The sequence below is a fragment of the Trachypithecus francoisi genome, unplaced genomic scaffold (genome assembly GCF_009764315.1).
Source record: "Trachypithecus francoisi isolate TF-2019V2 unplaced genomic scaffold, Tfra_2.0 Lachesis_group12, whole genome shotgun sequence".
NCBI classification, from domain to species: Eukaryota; Metazoa; Chordata; class Mammalia; order Primates; family Cercopithecidae; genus Trachypithecus; species Trachypithecus francoisi.
The window spans coordinates 103,653,367-103,669,964 of NW_022681457.1; the positions used below are offsets into that span (position 1 = coordinate 103,653,367).

A 16,598-nucleotide genomic window follows, 5' to 3' on the forward strand; every position below is an offset into this window, starting at 1 on the left:
TGGATTCTTATATCTGATTCCGCAGTCAATCTGTTACCATATGTTGTTTTGATATGTAGAAAGAATTCTTGGCCAGGCGCAGTGGCTCACGCCTGTAATCCCAACACTTTGGGAGGCCGAGGTGGGTGGATCACGAGGTCAGGAGTTGGAGACCAGCATGACCAAGATGGTGAAACCCCACCTCTACTAAAAGTACAAAAACTTAGCCAGGCGTGGTGGCGGGCACCTGTAGTCCCAGCTACTCAGGAGGCTGAGGCAGAGAATTGCTTGAACCCGGGAGGCAGAGGTTGCAGTGAGCCGAGATCGCGCCACTGCACTCTAGCTGCACTCTAGCAGCACTCCAGCCTGGGTGACAGAACAAGACTTTGTTTCAAAGAAAAAAAAAAAAAAAAAGAATTCTTGCCTCACATAGGAATTTAGTGTGAGGGAGAGGGAGGGATGAGGGATATTTTAAGTCTTTTCTGGTACTTGTGTACGTTCTACTGATACTACACCAAAACTTGAAAAGTGATAATTTTTTAAAGGTTAATTGCAGTATGGAATCTGAAACCACATCCATGAACTTTTTTTTTTCTTTTTTCTTATTTTCACTTTATCACCCAGGCTGGAGTGCGTAATCTCAGCTCACGACAGCCTCAACCTTCCCAGGCTCTGGTGAGGCCTTAGCCCCCTGAGTAGCTGGGATTACAGGTGCACACCACCACATCTGGCTAATTTTTGTATTTTTTGTAGAGACGGATTTCACCATGTCACCCAGGCTGGAATTTTTGTAATTTTTTGTAGAGATGGAGTTTCACCATGTTGCCCAGGCTGGTCTCGAACTCCTGGGCTCTAGCAATCCTCCTACCTCAGCCTCCCAAAGTGCTAGGATTACAGGCATGAGCCACCGTGAACTTTTCATACTCCATTACACTAAATTCCATTGGTCTGTCCTGTACTTTGAATGGATCTTTTACCCAAGTGTGATTTTGTAACATGCATTAGTCATTTGGAAAATAATGGTTCACTAAGTTTTACAGATCTTCCAAATGGTGATACTTTCACTATACAATAGCAAAAAAAATCCACATTTGTTAATATCACTGCTGACTTCATGAGCAAAGCCTTTAATTATTATTGGTAAGGTGTCAAACTTGTGGTGGCCAATATAAGTTTTTCAAAATTTTAATTTTTGCCTGAAACTTCAACATTTTTTTAAAATCTCATATTTTTATCATTGGCAACAGATGGCTTGAGTTGTTTTCCTTGAGGTGATAAGCTCACTTTATTCATTTTAAAGAAAATGTCTGCCAGATATCCAAGTCTGAAATTCCATAGTTTACCAGCCACCCTAAAAGTACCAACAGGGTTCCATGCAAAAAGCAGAATGCTTTATATGTGGATTTCCCACTGGTCACATGGAATATGAAAAAGTCTTCTGCCAAGTGCGGTGGCTCAACCTGCAATCCCAGCACTTCAGGAGGCTGAGGCAGGAGGATCGCTTGAGGAGTTCAAAACCAGCCTGGGGGCCGGGCGCGGTGGGTCAAGCCTGTAATCCCAGCACTTTGGGAGGCCGAGACGGGCGGATCACAAGGTCAGGAGATCGAGACCATCCTGGCTAACACGGTGAAACCCCGTCTCTACTAAAAATACAAAAAAAAAAAACTAGCCGGGCGAGGTGGCGGGCGCCTGTAGTCCCAGCTACTCGGGAGGCTGAGGCAGGAGAATGGCGGGAACCCGGGAGGCGGAGCTTGCAGTGAGCTGAGATCCGGCCACTGCACTCCAGCCTGGGTGACAGAGCGAGACTCCGTCTCAACAAAAAAAAAAAAAAAAAAAAAAAAACACAGCCTGGGCAACACAGCAAGACTCCACCTCTATAACATTAAAAAAAAAAAATCAGTCAGGCATAGTCACAAGTGCCTGTAGTCCCAGCTACCTGAGAGGCTGAGGTAGGAGGACAGCTTGAGCCCAGGAGTTCGAGACTATAATGAGCCATGATCATGCCACTGCACTCTAACCTGGGTGTCACAACAAGATCTTGTCGCTTTGAAAAAAAAAAAGAAGTCTTGTATTCAGGGGTTGAGATGTAATGAAATTAATCATTATGACCGGGTGCAGTGGCTCACGCCTGTAATCCCAACACTTTGGGAGGCCAAGGTGGACGGGTTACTTGAGGCCAGGAGTTCAGCCTGAACAACATGACGAAAACCTGTCTCTGCTAAAAATACAAAAAATTAACCATGGGTGGTAGTGCACACCTGTAATCCCAGTTAAGGCAGGAGAATCACTTGAACCTGGGAGGTGTAGGTTGCAATGAGCTGAGGTCACACCACTGCACTCCAGCGTGGGTGACAGAGTGAGACTCTGCCTCAAAATAAATAAATAGAAAGGAAAGAAAGAAAGGAAGGAAGGGAGGGAGAGAGGGAAAGCAAGCAAGCTACTTCATCAAGGATGTTCTAAGTGAAAATGGCTAAATGGCTTTTTATTTTGGCTGTGAGCCCATGCTAATGAGGAACTCGGGGCTCAGTGACCACCAGAACTTCCTTGATTCATGTCAGGCTCCAGCAGTTTTACCTACTGTTGCTTTTGCACCATCCATGCAAGTGACACAATGGAAAAGGGAAATCACATCTTAATATTATGAAAATAGTTTTGATTTCAGCTGGGTGCAGTGGCTCACGCCTGTAATCCCAGCACTTTGGGAGGCCAAGGCGGGCAGATCACCTGAGTTTGCCAATGCAGTGAAACCCCATCTCCACTAAAAATACAAAAATTAGCCAGATGTGGTGGTGGGTGCCTGTAATCTCAGCTACTTGGGAGGCTGAGGCAGGAGAATCGCTTGAACCCAGGAGGCGGAGATTGCGGTGAGCCAAGGTCGTGCCACTGCACTCCAGCCTGGGTGACGAGCAAAACTCTGTCTCAAAAAATAAATAAATAAATAAATAAGATAGTTTTGATTTCATGGATCCCCTAAAAGGGTCTTGAGGACCCTCCCCGCCAGGTGTCTACAGACCACACTTTGAAAACTGTTAATAGATACTCTTCAAGCCTAGACAATGGTGATTTTTCAAAATCTTTTTCTTTTCTTTTCTTTTTCTTTTTTTTTTCTTTTTCTTTTTTTCTTGAGACAGTCTCTCTCTGTCATCCAGGTCGGAGTGCAGTGGCGCAATCGCAGCTCACTGCAACCTCCACCTCCTGGGTTTAAGCAATTCTCATGCCTCAGCCACCCACGTAGCTGGGATTACAAGTATGCGCCATCATGCCTGGCTAATTTTTTTGTATTTTTAGTAGAGACGGGGTTTTTGCCATGTTGGCCAGGCTGGTCCTAAACTTCTGGCCTCAAGTGATCCACCCACCTCAGCCTCCCAAAGTCCTGGGATTACAAGCATGAGCCACTGTGTGCTGACGTTTCAAAATCTAATGGCCCTTCCTGCTCTTTGTTTTTTTTTTTTTTTTTTTTTTTGAGGCGGAGTCTCGCTCTGTCGCCCGGACTGGAGTGCAGTGGCCGGATCTCAGCTCACTGCAAGCTCCGCCTCCCGGGTTTACGCCATTCTCCTGCCTCAGCCTCCCAAGTAGCTGGGACTACAGGCGCCCGCCGCCTCGCCCGGCTAGTTTTTGTATTTTTAGTAGAGACGGGGTTTCACCGTGTTCGCCAGGATGGTCTCGATCTCCTGACCTCGTGATCCGCCCGTCTCAGCCTCCCAAAGTGCTGGGATTACAGGCTTGAGCCACCGCGCCCGGCCCTTCCTGCTCTTTGTAAGAACCTCAGTATTCCACCATGTGATGTGACATCATTAATTAACTGATTCCTTATTTATAGACAGTCAGGTGTTTTCTAGTTTTCTCCTAAAAAACAGTCCTGCACCCGGGCACAATGGCTCACACCCGTAATCCCAGCCCTTTGGGAGTCCGAGGCAGGAGGATGGCTTGAGGCTCAGAAGTTGAGGCTGCAGTCAGCCATGATCACACAACTGCATTCCAGCCTAGGTGACAGAACTAGACCCTGTCTCAAAACAAACAGTCCTTCTGTAGATGTCCTTGTACTTGTGTGCACTTGGGCCTGGGGTCAAGGAGTGTCTGCATTTTTAACGCCCTTGATCCCGATCCCTAAGCAGCACTCCAGGCAGGCTGTCCCCATCTGCCTCCCGCCCTGTGCTGAGGCCTCCCGCGTGTGTGTTGCTTGTAGGTGGAGCATGACCCCGCCCATGGTGAACGCCTACTACTCGCCCACCAAGAATGAGATTGTGTTTCCGGCCGGGATCCTGCAGGCACCATTCTACACGCGTTCCTCACCCAAGTAGGCTGCCTCTGGGGCCCCTACCCCAGTTCTTTTCCCCAGCCCTCAGTGAACCCCCAGCCCAGTCCTATGGCCCATATGAGCAAGCCAGTCTCACCATGTGATCTTTGCCCCAGTGGTCCAGGTGGCTTGGGCGGTCAGAGATGTTGCAGAGGAAGCAGCATCCTCACCCACTTTCCTTCCCTCCAGTGAGATCTGGAAGCCCTGCACAGTGGGCTACTGGGAGCATCTCATGGAATCAAGAGCCCTACCTAAGGGAAGCGCCCCCCCGACAATGTTATAGCACAGTCAGAGCTGGGCAGTGGGGAGGGTTAAGGCTGCTGTCTCTGTTTGAATCCCATGTCTGCTATTTGATGACTGTGTGGCCCTTGGGCAAAGCAATTGACCCATTCCCAGCCTTGGTCTACTCATGATTAGAGTTGGTCAGTGGTGACCATTGCTAACTCTTTTGCAATGACTGAAGAGGACAGTTCGGTCTGTAGAGCATCTAGCACAGTGCGTGGTGCCCAGTGGGCACAACCGACCACACAGACTGTGCCCAGCCTCTGTCAGGCTTCACGGGCCTCGCTGGAGACTCAGGCCATGACCACACCGTTATCCACACAGAGCCTTGTGGAATTTTGTTATGTCTCCAAGCCCAGGAAGTGAGGTTCCCATACCTGGGCAAGAGTGAGAGGCCCTCCTGTCAAAGCATCACCTCCACCTTTGTGTCCTTCCCTCCAGGGCCTTAAACTTTGGTGGCATCGGTGTCGTCGTGGGCCATGAACTGACTCATGCTTTTGATGATCAAGGTACGAATTCTAGCTGGGCACGATGGCTCATGCCTGTAATCTCAGTGCTTTAAGAGGAGAATTGCTTAAGGGTAGGAGTTTGAGACCAGCCTGGGCAACATAGCAGGACCTCCATCTCTACTAAAAAAAAAATTAGGCTGGGCATGGTGGCTCATGCCTGTAATCCCAGAGCTGTGGGAGGCCAAGGCAGGCAGATCACCTGAGGTCGGGAGTTTAAGACCAGCCTGGCCAACATGGCGAAACCCCGTCTCTACTAAAACTATAAAAATTACCTGGGCATGGTGGCTGGTGCCTGTAATCCCAGCTACTCAGGAGGCTGAGGCAGGAGAATCATTTGAATCTGGGAGGCAGAGGTTGCAGTGAGCTGAGATTGTGCCACTGCACTCCAGCCTGGGTGACAGAGTGAGACTCCCTCTCAATAAAATAAAATAAAATAAAATGTATCTACTAAGAAGTAAAAATTTTTACTAAGAAAGTAAAAATTTAGCCAGGCGTGGTGGCAAAATTTTAATAGTCCTAGCTATTTGGGAGGCTGAGGTAGGAGGCTCACTTGAGCCCAGGCGTTTGAGGCTACAGTGAACTATGATTATGATCACACCACTACCTGGTACAGGTTCCTTGGGCCCCTTCAGACTGGGCCAGTCATCTTCCAGGCCCCACTGCCTCTGCTTTCTGCACCCTTCACTTCTTTTTTATTTTATTTATTTATTATTATTGTTTTTTTGAGATGGAGTCTCGCTTTGTCGCCCAGGCTGGAGTGCAGTGGTTTGACCTCGGCTCACTGCAAGCTCCGCCTCCCGGGTTCTCACCATTCTTCTGCCTCAGCCTCCCGAGTAGCTGGGACTGCAGGTGCCTGCCACCATGCCCGGCTAATTTATGTATTTTTAGTAGAGACGGGGTTTCACCGTGTTAGCCAGGATGGTCTCCATCTCCTGACCTCATGATCCGCCCATCTCGGCCTCCCAAAGTGCTGGGATTACAGGCTCTGCACCCTTCACTTCTAAGGGTCTTAGCTTTGGAGATAGAAGGATCTGGGTTCAAATCCTTGCTCTGCCACCTGCTGATTATATGAAGTTTAGCAAGTGCTGTCATTTCTCCAGGCCCCCATGTCTTGTCTGTAAAAGGAGCGTGATGGTTCCACCCTCCCGTGGTGATTGGGAGGACTGTGAAGTGTGTAGGGAAGTGCCCTGCTCGTGGAAGTTGTCCGGCACTTGGGGTTCCTATTAGGTTTAGCAGGGAGTGGACATTTCTCCACCACTCCAGAGACTTCTCCAGTCCACCTGCAATCAGGGGCGTTGAAGTCAGTCCCTCCTCCCCAACTAATCTCCAAAATCCTTCTCATTGGGCCTACCTTGGGGACTCCCAGGCAGAGATGGAAGAGGCAGAGACCTGGGTGGCCTGGGCCTGTCTTGTGATCCTAAGTCGGCTGGCTCCATCTGCCTCTTCCTAGGCATCTGTTACTCAGGGTCAGGGACCCTTAGGCAGTGTTGAAAATAGGCCAGGCGCGGTGACTCACACCTGTAGTCCCAGCACTTTGGGAGGCCGAGGCAGGCAGATCAGTTGAGGTCAGGAGTTCCAAACCAGCCTGGCCAACATGGTGAGACTCCCCTGTCTCTACTAAAAAAAAACACATAGAAATCAGCTAGACATGGTGGCATATGCCTGTAATCCTAGCTACTCCGGAGGCTGAGGCACGAGAATCACTTGAACCCAGGAGGCAGAGGTTGCAGTGAGCTGAGATTGCGCCATTGCACTCCAGCCTGGGTGGCAGAGTGAGACTCTGTCTCAAAAAAAAAGAAAAAGAAAACAAAGCAAGCCCCACTGAGGCTCGGGCCACGCTGGGGCTTTCCCTGGATCTCTCTCCTCCATCCTCTCCCGCCTCTGACCGGCCTCCCCATCCATGTCCCTCGGCACTCACAGGGACCTCGTCTCCCCATGCTGGCTGGAGGACGGGGGTGGACGGATGAACCACTTCTCACCAGGAGCAGGGGAGGAGTAGCAGGTCCCCGCTCTGCCACTCCCCCCCTTGACATGATGCCTCCCTCTGACCCACAGGACGGGAGTATGACAAGGATGGGAACCTCCGACCGTGGTGGAAGAACTCGTCCGTGGAGGCCTTCAAGCGTCAGACCGAGTGCATGGTTGAACAGTACAGCAACTACAGCGTGAACGGGGAGCCAGTGAACGGGCGGCACACCCTGGGGGAGAACATCGCCGATAATGGGGGCCTCAAGGCGGCCTATCGGGTGAGAGCCCCGCTCCCCACACACACCTGGGCCCAGCGCTGGCTCCATCCAGATGCCTGTCCGTAGAGGATCATCATGGACAACCGGGGCAGGCGCAGCAGCCATGCGAGCTTCTGTTTCCTCTTCTGCGAAATGGGGGGTGGTGAGGACCAATCGTGAGGGTGACTGTGGAGGCCTCCGCCACAGGGCTTGGCACCAGACGGCTTTGTGCCTTCTGAGTCTGGCCTGACAGAGACACAGGGAGGGGCTCGGGCTGGACCCGCCTGAAGAGCCTGCCTGTTCTCACCTTTGCAGGGGAGGCCACCACCAAGTCAGCCAGCTGTGGGTCTGGGAGGCCCCTGGGGACTAAGCAGCCAAGGCAAGGGACACTGGTCGTGGAGCCAGTTCTGGGTTCAAGTCCTGGTTCTGGAGTAAGTTACTGAACCTCCTTGAGCCTCACTTGACTTGGCTCTGAGGCTACTATCTGCATTATTGGGTTGCTGGGAAGATAAAGCAAGATGATTTAGACACAGGCTGACCCAGAGAGATACTCAGAGATGCTCCCTGAGTCAGATGGGAGAGGTAACAGAGGCTACGAGAGAAAAACAGTAAGTGTCTGTCAGAGAGATTAAGACAGGGCTTCCTCCCAACCGTGGCAGTAAGAGCAGAAATCCATAGAGCTGTCATTTATTGAGCCTTCTTAAGTGCCAGGCTTGGAGTATTCCTAGCAGCTTTGCTGTTAGGTATTATAATCCCCATTTTGCAGATAAACAAACTGAGCCCAGAAATACTGGATATTAGGTTGCTTAAAGTCCACGAGTCAGCCGGGCGCGGTGGCTCAAGCCTGTAATCCCAGCACTTTGGGAGGCCGAGACGGGCGGATCACAAGGTCAGGAGATCGAGACCATCCTGGCTAATACGGTGAAACCCCGTCTCTACTAAAGAATACAAAAAACTAGCCTGGCGACGAGGCGGGCGCCTGTAGTCCCAGCTACTCGGGAGGCTGAGGCAGGAGAATGGCGTGAACCTGGGAGGCGGAGCTTGCAGTGAGCTGAGATCCGGCCACCGCACGCCAGCCTGGGCAACAGAGCCAGACTCCATCTCAAAAAAAAAAAAAAAAAGTCCACGAGTCAACGAAAGGTATTGAGAATCTACCCAGCAGGGGCTGTGTTTGAAGTTCATTCTGCTCTCAAAAAGCTTATACCCTTAGTGGAGGCTGGAAGGGGAAGAAAGGCAAATAAATACATAATATATCTGTAAGACAATGTCAGCTGTTGATAAGGCGACAAATATAAACTGGGGCGAAGTAATGAGCAATAACGGGGTAAGAGGAATAACGGGGGGATGCTGGCCACGGCAGGCCTTCTCTGGGGTTATGACATTTGCATTGAGACCTACATGATGAGGAAGAGCCTGGGAAAAGCTGGGGAAAATGGTCTCAGCAAAAGGAAGAGCAAGTGCAGAGGCCACGAACTAGACACAAGCCTGGCACGTCCAAGGACGGGAAGACGGGTGGGGCAGAGTGCCGGGAATGCAGGGACCAGACCACTCTGGGCTTCTGTCGGCTGTGGCTGAGGAAGGAGCTTGGGTTTTGTGGATAGAGAGACACAATAGGGTTTTAAAATAGAGGAATGACATGACTCAACTTATCCTTTAAAACAGGGGTCGGCTGGGCGCAGTGGCTCACGCCTGTAATCCCAGCACTTTGGGAGGCCTTGGCGGGTGGATTACAATGTCAGGAGTTCAAGACCAGCCTGCCCGAGATAGTGAAACCCCGTCTCGGCCGGGCGCGGTGGCTCAAGCCTGTAATCCCAGCACTTTGGGAGGCTGAGACGGGTGGATCACGAGGTCAGGAGATCGAGACTATCCTGGCTAACACGGTGAAACCCCGTCTGTACTAAAAAAAAAAATACAGAAAACTAGCCGGGCGTGGTGGCGGGCGCCTGTAGTCCCAGCTACTCGGGAGGCTGAGGCAGGAGAATGACGTGAACCCGGGAGGCGGAGCTTGCAGTGAGCTGAAGTGAGCTGAGATCCAGCCACTGCACTCCAGCCCGGGCGGCAGAGCGAGACTCTATCTCAAAAAAAAAAAAAAAAAAAAAAAAAAAAAAAACCCCGTCTCTACTAAAAATACAAAAATTAGCCAGCCGTGGTGGCGGGCGCCTGTAATCCCAGCTACTCAGGAGGCCAAAGCAGGGAATTGCTTGAACCCTGGAGGCGGAGGTTGCAGTGAGCCAAGATGGCGCCATTGCACTCCAGCCTGGGTGACAGAGCAAGACTCCATCTCAAAAATATGTATATATTTATATAAAAAAATTAGCCAAGTGTGGTGGCACATGCCTGTAATCCCAGCTACTTGGGAGGCTGAGGCATGAGAATCACTTAATCCCGGGAGGCAGAGGTTGCAGTGAGCCAAGACTGTGCTACTGCACTCCGGCCTGGGTAACAGGGCGAGAGACCGAGACTCTGTCTCAAAAAAATAAATAAATAAAAACAAAACAAGAGTCAGCTGGGCACTGTGGCTCACACCTGTAATCCCGGCACTTTGGGAGGCCGAGGTAGGTGGATCGCAAGCTCAACTTCAAGACCAGCCTGGGCAACATGGTCAAACCCCGTCTCTACCAAAAATACAAAAAAATTAGTGTGGTATGGTGGTGTGCATCTGTGGTTCCAGTTACTCAGGAGGCTGAGGTAGGAGGATTGCTTGAGCCTGGGAGTGGAGGTTGCAATGAGCCGAGATTGTACCACTGCACTCCAGCCTGGGTGACAAAGGGAGACTCTGTCTCAAAAAAATAAATAAATAAAAACAAAACAAGAGTCAGCTGGGCGCCGTGGCTCACACCTGTAATCCCAGCACTTTGGGAGGCCGAGGTAGGTGGATCACAAACTCGACTTCAAGACCAGCCTGGGCAAACATGGTGAAACCCCGTCTCTACCAAAAATACAAAAAAATTAGCTGAGCATGGTGGTGTGCATCTGTGATTCCAGTTACTCAGGAGGCTGAGGTGGGAGGATCGCTTGAGCCTGGGAGGTGGAGGTTGCGGAGAACCCAGATTATGCCAATGCACTTTAGCCTGGGCGACAGTGATACCCTGTCTCCAAAAAAAAAAACTAAAAACAAAAACAAGTCAGTATAACTACAGCCCATGGGCCAAATCTAGCTGTGAGGCTGTTTTTGTAGATGAAGCTTCTTGGGGTCACAGCTGGCTCCATTTGTTTCCATGTCTGTGGCTTTTTTTTTTTTTTATTTTTTTTTTATTTTTTTTGAGACAGGGTCTCACTCTGTCACCCAGGCTGGAGTGCAGTGGCATGATCTCAGCTACTGCAACCTCCGCCTTCCGGGTTCAAGTGATTCTCCTGCCTCAGCCTTCCGAGTAGCTGGGATTACAGGCATGCGCCACCACACCTCGGCTAATTTTTGTCTTTTTAGTAGAGATGGGATTTCACCGTGTTGCCCAGGCTGGTCTCAAACTCCAGACCTCAGGTGATCCACCCGCCTCGGCCTCCCAAAGTGCTGGGATTACAGGCGTGAGTCACCGTGCCCGGCCATGTGGCTGACCTTAATGCTGTAGTAGCAGAATTGAGTCATTGCAATGGCGACTGTTAGCCCACAAATCCCAACGTACTCACTCTCTGGCCGTCCACAGAGAAGGGTTGCCAGCACCTGCTTCCTAAGGTTCACTGAAGTTGCTTTGCCAGGAGGGGAATGGAATTGGATCAGCCTGAGTCAGAAGACTGATGAGAAAGCTGTTGTGAGGTTGTCCAGGCAAGAGACAGGGTAGAGCACTGGGAAGCGGGAGCGGAGCAGTGGTCAGTGTTTGATCTGAGAGAAAGAGAAGAATTGAAGAAGCGTTCTGGGTTTGGGGCCTGAGATGATGGATGGTGGTACCTTTGACTCTGATGGGGAAAGTGTGTGTGTGTGTGTGTGTGTGTGCGCGTGCTGCCATTCTGTGTGTACCATGTTAAGTTTGAGATGCATCTTGACTGTCCAGCTGGCACAGTTAAATATACACATCAGGGAAGGGGCTGGAGCAGAAGGTGTAAGTGTGAGAGCCATCAGTGCGTAGCAGGTATTTTAAGTCATAGGGCTAAATGAGTGCACATCAAGAAGAGGGCTCCCCTAGGCTGAGCCCAGGCCCAGATCCCCGGAAACCAGTACCTGCCCTGACACGAGGGAGCTCCCTGAGACCTCCATACCAGTCCCCTCCTTCACCACCTGCCATGGGAACCCCTGAGCTTTGGTTTTCTCTCCTCCCAGGCTTACCAGAACTGGGTGAAGAAGAATGGGGCTGAGCAGACGCTGCCTACCCTGGGCCTCACCAATAACCAGCTCTTCTTTCTGGGCTTTGCACAGGTGAGTCCATTAGGAAAACATGCCACACATGGGGCATTCTGCGATCTTGATGTTTCAGGAGCCCAGAGAGCCGAAAGGCAAGTTCCCCACAGATTGAGGACTTCCCAAGTCACTGGACCATGCACAGCACATGTGCCTTGTCATTAGAGAGATGCACAGAAGGGTCAAAAGTGCCAGTGAAGGGATTCCTGGATCTGGTCATTGAGAGGACGAGCTGATCACTCAGGACACTTCTGGTTCTAGGGTTCTAGAGATTTCTTAAACATAAGATGCCCAGCCAGGCACGGCAGCCCACGCCTGTAATTGCAGCACTTTGGGCAGCCGAGGCAAGCGGATCACCTGAGGTCAGGAGTTTGAGACCAGCCTGGTCAACATAGTGAAACCCTGTCTCTATGAAAAAATACAAAAAAAAAAAAAAATAGCCAGACCTGGCGGTGGCTGCCTATAATCCCAGCTACTCAGGAGGCTGAGGCATGAGAATCACTTGAACCCAGGAGGCAGAGGTTGCAGTGAACTAAGTTCATGCCACTGCACTCCAGCCTGGGCAACATAGCAAGATTCTGTCTCAAAAAAAAAAAAAAAAAAATGCCCCAGATCATGCCTTCACTCAGCATTCATCTGGTAGCCTTCTGCTGGCACTCAGAGCTACCAGGCCATTAGACAATTTATTCTGTCCAGGAAACGAGAGATCTGGACTAAATCCAAGCTTTTCCAGCTGGTGTTTGGACACAGTCCTTTGTTCAGATGGAATCGAATGCGCGTGCCTCAGATAGAGATGCTGCGCTGGCTGAAGAACAGTCTGGAGACAACTGCGTTAGAGGCTGCTGGCATGGGGAGTGGCACATACCAGCCCTACACTAGCCCACTTTCTCTTCCTGACCCACTCAGGGGGTCCTTCTGACTCCCCGGGATCTCAGGATCAGTTTGGGGGCTCATCCCCCTGGTGGTATTTTTCTGAGTTTTGTGTTTTTAGAGCCGGAGTCTCCCTCGGTCGCCCAGCCTGGAGTGCGATGGCATGATCTCAGCTCACTGTAACGTCAACCTCCCGGGTTCAAGTGATTCTCCTGCCTTATCCTCCTGTGTAGCTGGGATTATAGGACGCACCACCACACCCAGCTAATTTTTGTATTTCTAGTACACAGGATTTCACCATGTTTGCCAGGCTGGTCTCAAATTCCTGGCCTCAAACGATTCACACCCCCTTGGCCTCTCAAAATGCTGGGATTATAGGCATGAGCCACCACACCCAGCTTTATTTTGTTTTTTGAGACAGGATCTCACTCTGTCACCCAGGCTGGAATGCAGTGGCACAATCTCAGCTCACTGCGGCCTTGACTTCCCCAGCCTCCCAGGAGCTGGGACCGTAGTGCACACCACCATGCCTGGTTAATTTTTTTTTTTTTTTTAATTTTTTAATTTTTTGTAATTTTTTGTACTCAAGCTGGTCATGAACTCCTGGGCTCAAGCAGCCCTCCCACCTTGGCTCCCAGAGTGCTGGGATTACAGGTGTGAGCCACTGCACCTGGCCTCCCTTGCTGTTGTAGTGGGGACAGTCTGGCAGCCCCAGGGCCCCGCAGTGACCCTGGCCTCTCTCTGTTGTCCCTTCAAAGGTCTGGTGCTCCGTCCGCACACCTGAGAGCTCCCACGAAGGCCTCATCACCGACCCCCACAGCCCCTCTCGCTTCCGGGTCATCGGCTCCCTCTCCAATTCCAAGGAGTTCTCAGAACACTTCCACTGCTCACCTGGCTCACCCATGAACCCGCCTCACAAATGCGAAGTCTGGTAAGGACGAAGCAGAGAGAGCCAAGACGGAGGAGGGGAAGGGGCTGAGGACGAGCCCCCCCGTCCAGCCTCCAGGGCATTGCTCAGCCCGCTTGGCCACCCGGGGCCCCGCTTCCCCGCACTGGAGGGTTTTCAGCTGAAACCGAGCCCATGGTGTCGGCTCTCAACAAAACCCACCATCTGACCCCTTGTGAAGAGCCGGACATCCAGACACACACGTGCGCCACCTTCAGCGGGCATTCGGGTGTTGGGCGGGTGGCTCATCAGGCCTGGGCCCCATGCTGACAAGCGCCAGATACGCCACAAATACCACTGTGTCAAATGCTTTCAAGATATATTTTTGGGGAAACTATTTTTTAAACATTGTGGAATACACTGGAAATCTTCAGGGAAAAACGCATTTAAACACTTTTTTTTTTAAGGAAAGAATTGGTATATTTATTATGTTCTGTTTTTCTAAATAACCTGTGGACAAGGGAAGCCCCACTGATTTACTCCCTTTCTTCCCCACTCCCTGTGGGGCTGGGCTGAGGCAGGGATCTCTGGGCCACAGAGCAAGTCTCCAAATCAGACAGCTGCCTTGGCTCCTGGGATGTGTGATTTCAGCTCTTGTCACCTCGTGCAGAGGTGTGGAGACCAGTAGAGGTGTGGAGGCCAGGCAGAGGGAGGAGCTGGCTCTGGGAGGTCCCAGCTCATGGGTACTGCCCCTTCAACTAGCCTGCCTCTGTCCCCTGAGTCCAACAGTGGGAGCCCTAGCAGGGAAGTTCTGATCCCCAAAGCCACAGCAGGGGACTGATGGCTATGGCAGAATGAGGCCAGGTCAGGACCCTCAAACATCATCTGGGGGTACCAAGCACCCTGAAGCCAGACTGCAGGAGCCCTGCAGGGTGAGACTCTATCAGAGATACACTGCTGGCCACAGGTGTCCCCTCTCGGTCCCACTTTTTCAGGCTGTCCCATGTCTATCTCAGGGGCCCATTACCTCTCTGCAGCAGTCCCCCATCCCAGCCACACCAGGGTCTGTCTGGCCACCTCTTCCCCAGGGAAAGGAGAAAAGAGAAAATAGGCTGGGTATGGTGGCTTACTCCTGTAATCCCAGCACTTTGGGAGGTCGAGGTGGGCGGATCACCTGAGGTCAGGAGTTCGAGACCAGCCTGGCCAATGTGGTGAAACCCCATCTCTACTAAAAAAAATACAAAAATAAGCCGGGTGTGGTGACGGGCACCTGTAATCCCAGTTACTCGGGAGGCTAAGGCAAGAGAATCGCTGGAACTCAGGAGGCAGAGGTTGCAGTGAGCTGAGATTGTGCCACTGCACTCCAGCCTGGGTGACAGAGGGAGACTCCGCCTCAAAAAAAAAAAAGAAAAGAGAAAACAGCTCTCACCTCCTGCAGGACCCAAATCCTCTCTCTCTCTAAGCACCGTCATCCACCACGTGGCTGGGCCTGGCTCCCAGGACCAGTCCAGTCCTCTAGTGCCTTATCTGAGGCTGCAGCCACCAGTCTCCACCCCAAGGAGACAGCCCCTGCCCCAGATGCTCCTTGGCCTCCTCAGTGCAGCCCCCAGGTGTCCTGACAGAGGCACAGGCTGTAGCCCCATTTCCCCGGTGCCTGCAGGACTAACCCCCACAGCAGCCCAGGAGCTCTGACCTGCAGGCCCGCAGCATGGGGCATTGGAAGACTGCAGAACTGCTGGACTTACCCTGGGTGACAGTCCATTGTTGGCCCCTGGGTTGAATCAAGATAGTACTTGTAGCTAGATGGATGGACTCCCCTTTGAGGGATGCTTTTAGCCAGGGAACACTGTGAGAGGAAGGTTCCTCAACCCAGTCTGGCCGGTGGTGTCTGTCCCTTGCCTGAGACCACAGCTTCTCCAATAGCAGATTCACAGGCTCCACCAAGTGGAAGCACCTGGAGCAGTCTCTGCCGTCCAGTGGGGAAGCCAGGCCCCAAGACAGAGCGGGGGGAGAGCCCACCACAGCCACCGCTTTTCCACCTCGGCAGCCTAGGCCTCCTGACCCAGCCCTGCCCGGACACTGGGCTCCCCTCACCCAGGAAGCTGGAATCCTCCTGCCTGAGAGGAAGCATACAGCACAGGGACACTCCTGCCACCTTGGGGTCAGCCTCCGAGCTGGTGCAGGGTGTTGAGAGTGGATTCCAGAGGGAGGCCCTGGTCCCAGCACGCGGCAATCCTGGTAGCTCTGCAGAGGAGACAGGAACCCGAGAAGGAACTAGGGTAGGAGGCGGCCGTAGTCCCCTTGCCACATAGAGGTGGGCTTCTCCCAGCCATGGTGTCCCCTCTGCCTCCCCTCCCCTGACCCTCCTGCCTTCCACGTGGAGATGGGCCTGCAGTGTCAGCACCAGCACCATGGGCTTGGACCCCCTGGACTGAGGCAGCTGTCCTAGGGCTGGGGGTGCAGACCGAGGGAATGGAGACCACACTCATGGCTCAGGTCTGCCGGGGCCGGCAGTGGGTTGGGGAAGAAGGGCTCAGGCCCAACAGGGGTGGAAGCCCCTGCCACTGCTACTACCCACTCCAAAGCTTTAAGGAAGTTGAAGTGAGACCCCTCCCCCTAGGCCTGGGGAGCCATAGGGCTGGCTTCTCTGTGGGTGCGTGGACATGGAGTTGGGAGCTGGGAATCTATTTTTTGTATTATGTTTTGTGCTACTGTAGTTTTGGTGTGGCACTATTGTAGTGGAAATAAAGTACTTGTAAGGAGGGCCATGTGTCTGGGTGTCTGTCCTCCCAGGGTGCTGTGTGTCCTGAGGCCGGCACAGGGCTGCCTACCCTAGCTTCTCCAGGGCTGGGCGCACTTGCCCGTGAGAGCAGGGACCTTGGACCCTGACAAATGCCGGAAGGTTGCTCAGTACCTGTGCCCCCAGCCACCCTTCCTTCACCTACAATTGTGTGAGCACCCCCTGCTGGTGAGAATGATGCACATCACCACCTGGGTCCAAGAGGTCTCCTGGTAAAAATAATTTTTCTGTTATCTTCGAGCAAGGGAGTTTCCAGGTCTCAGATGCTTGGGCAGGGCAGGCAGTAGGGAAAATAAAAGAAAGGTTCAAGGAGGGCCGGGTGCGGTGACTCGTGCCTGCAATCCCAGCACTTTTGGGAGGCCGAGGCAGATGGATCACTTGAGGTCAGGAGTTTGAGACCAGACTGACCAACGTGGT

General features: G+C 52.1%; 1 protein-coding gene across 6 annotated transcripts in view; it reads left to right on the top strand.

Moving 5' to 3' along the window:
* The window catches only part of ECE1 (endothelin converting enzyme 1), a 133,776-nt gene extending 117,631 nt beyond the window's left edge, over positions 1-16,145 (top strand). For 4 of the 6 annotated variants that reach the window (XM_033227955.1, XM_033227956.1, XM_033227952.1 and 1 more), the window contains exons 15-19: positions 4,166-4,276; positions 5,000-5,067; positions 7,123-7,313; positions 11,548-11,643; positions 13,254-13,867. In XM_033227955.1, the coding sequence (XP_033083846.1) occupies positions 4,166-4,276; positions 5,000-5,067; positions 7,123-7,313; positions 11,548-11,643; positions 13,254-13,430 (643 nt within the window). In that variant the 3' untranslated portion in view covers positions 13,431-13,867. Of the gene's footprint in view, positions 1-4,165; positions 4,277-4,999; positions 5,068-7,122; positions 7,314-11,547; positions 11,644-13,253 lie in introns of all 6 variants that reach the window. The other 2 variants (XM_033227953.1, XM_033227950.1) reach the window with 2 other exon arrangements.
* The last annotated feature ends 453 nt before the right edge of the window (positions 16,146-16,598 follow it).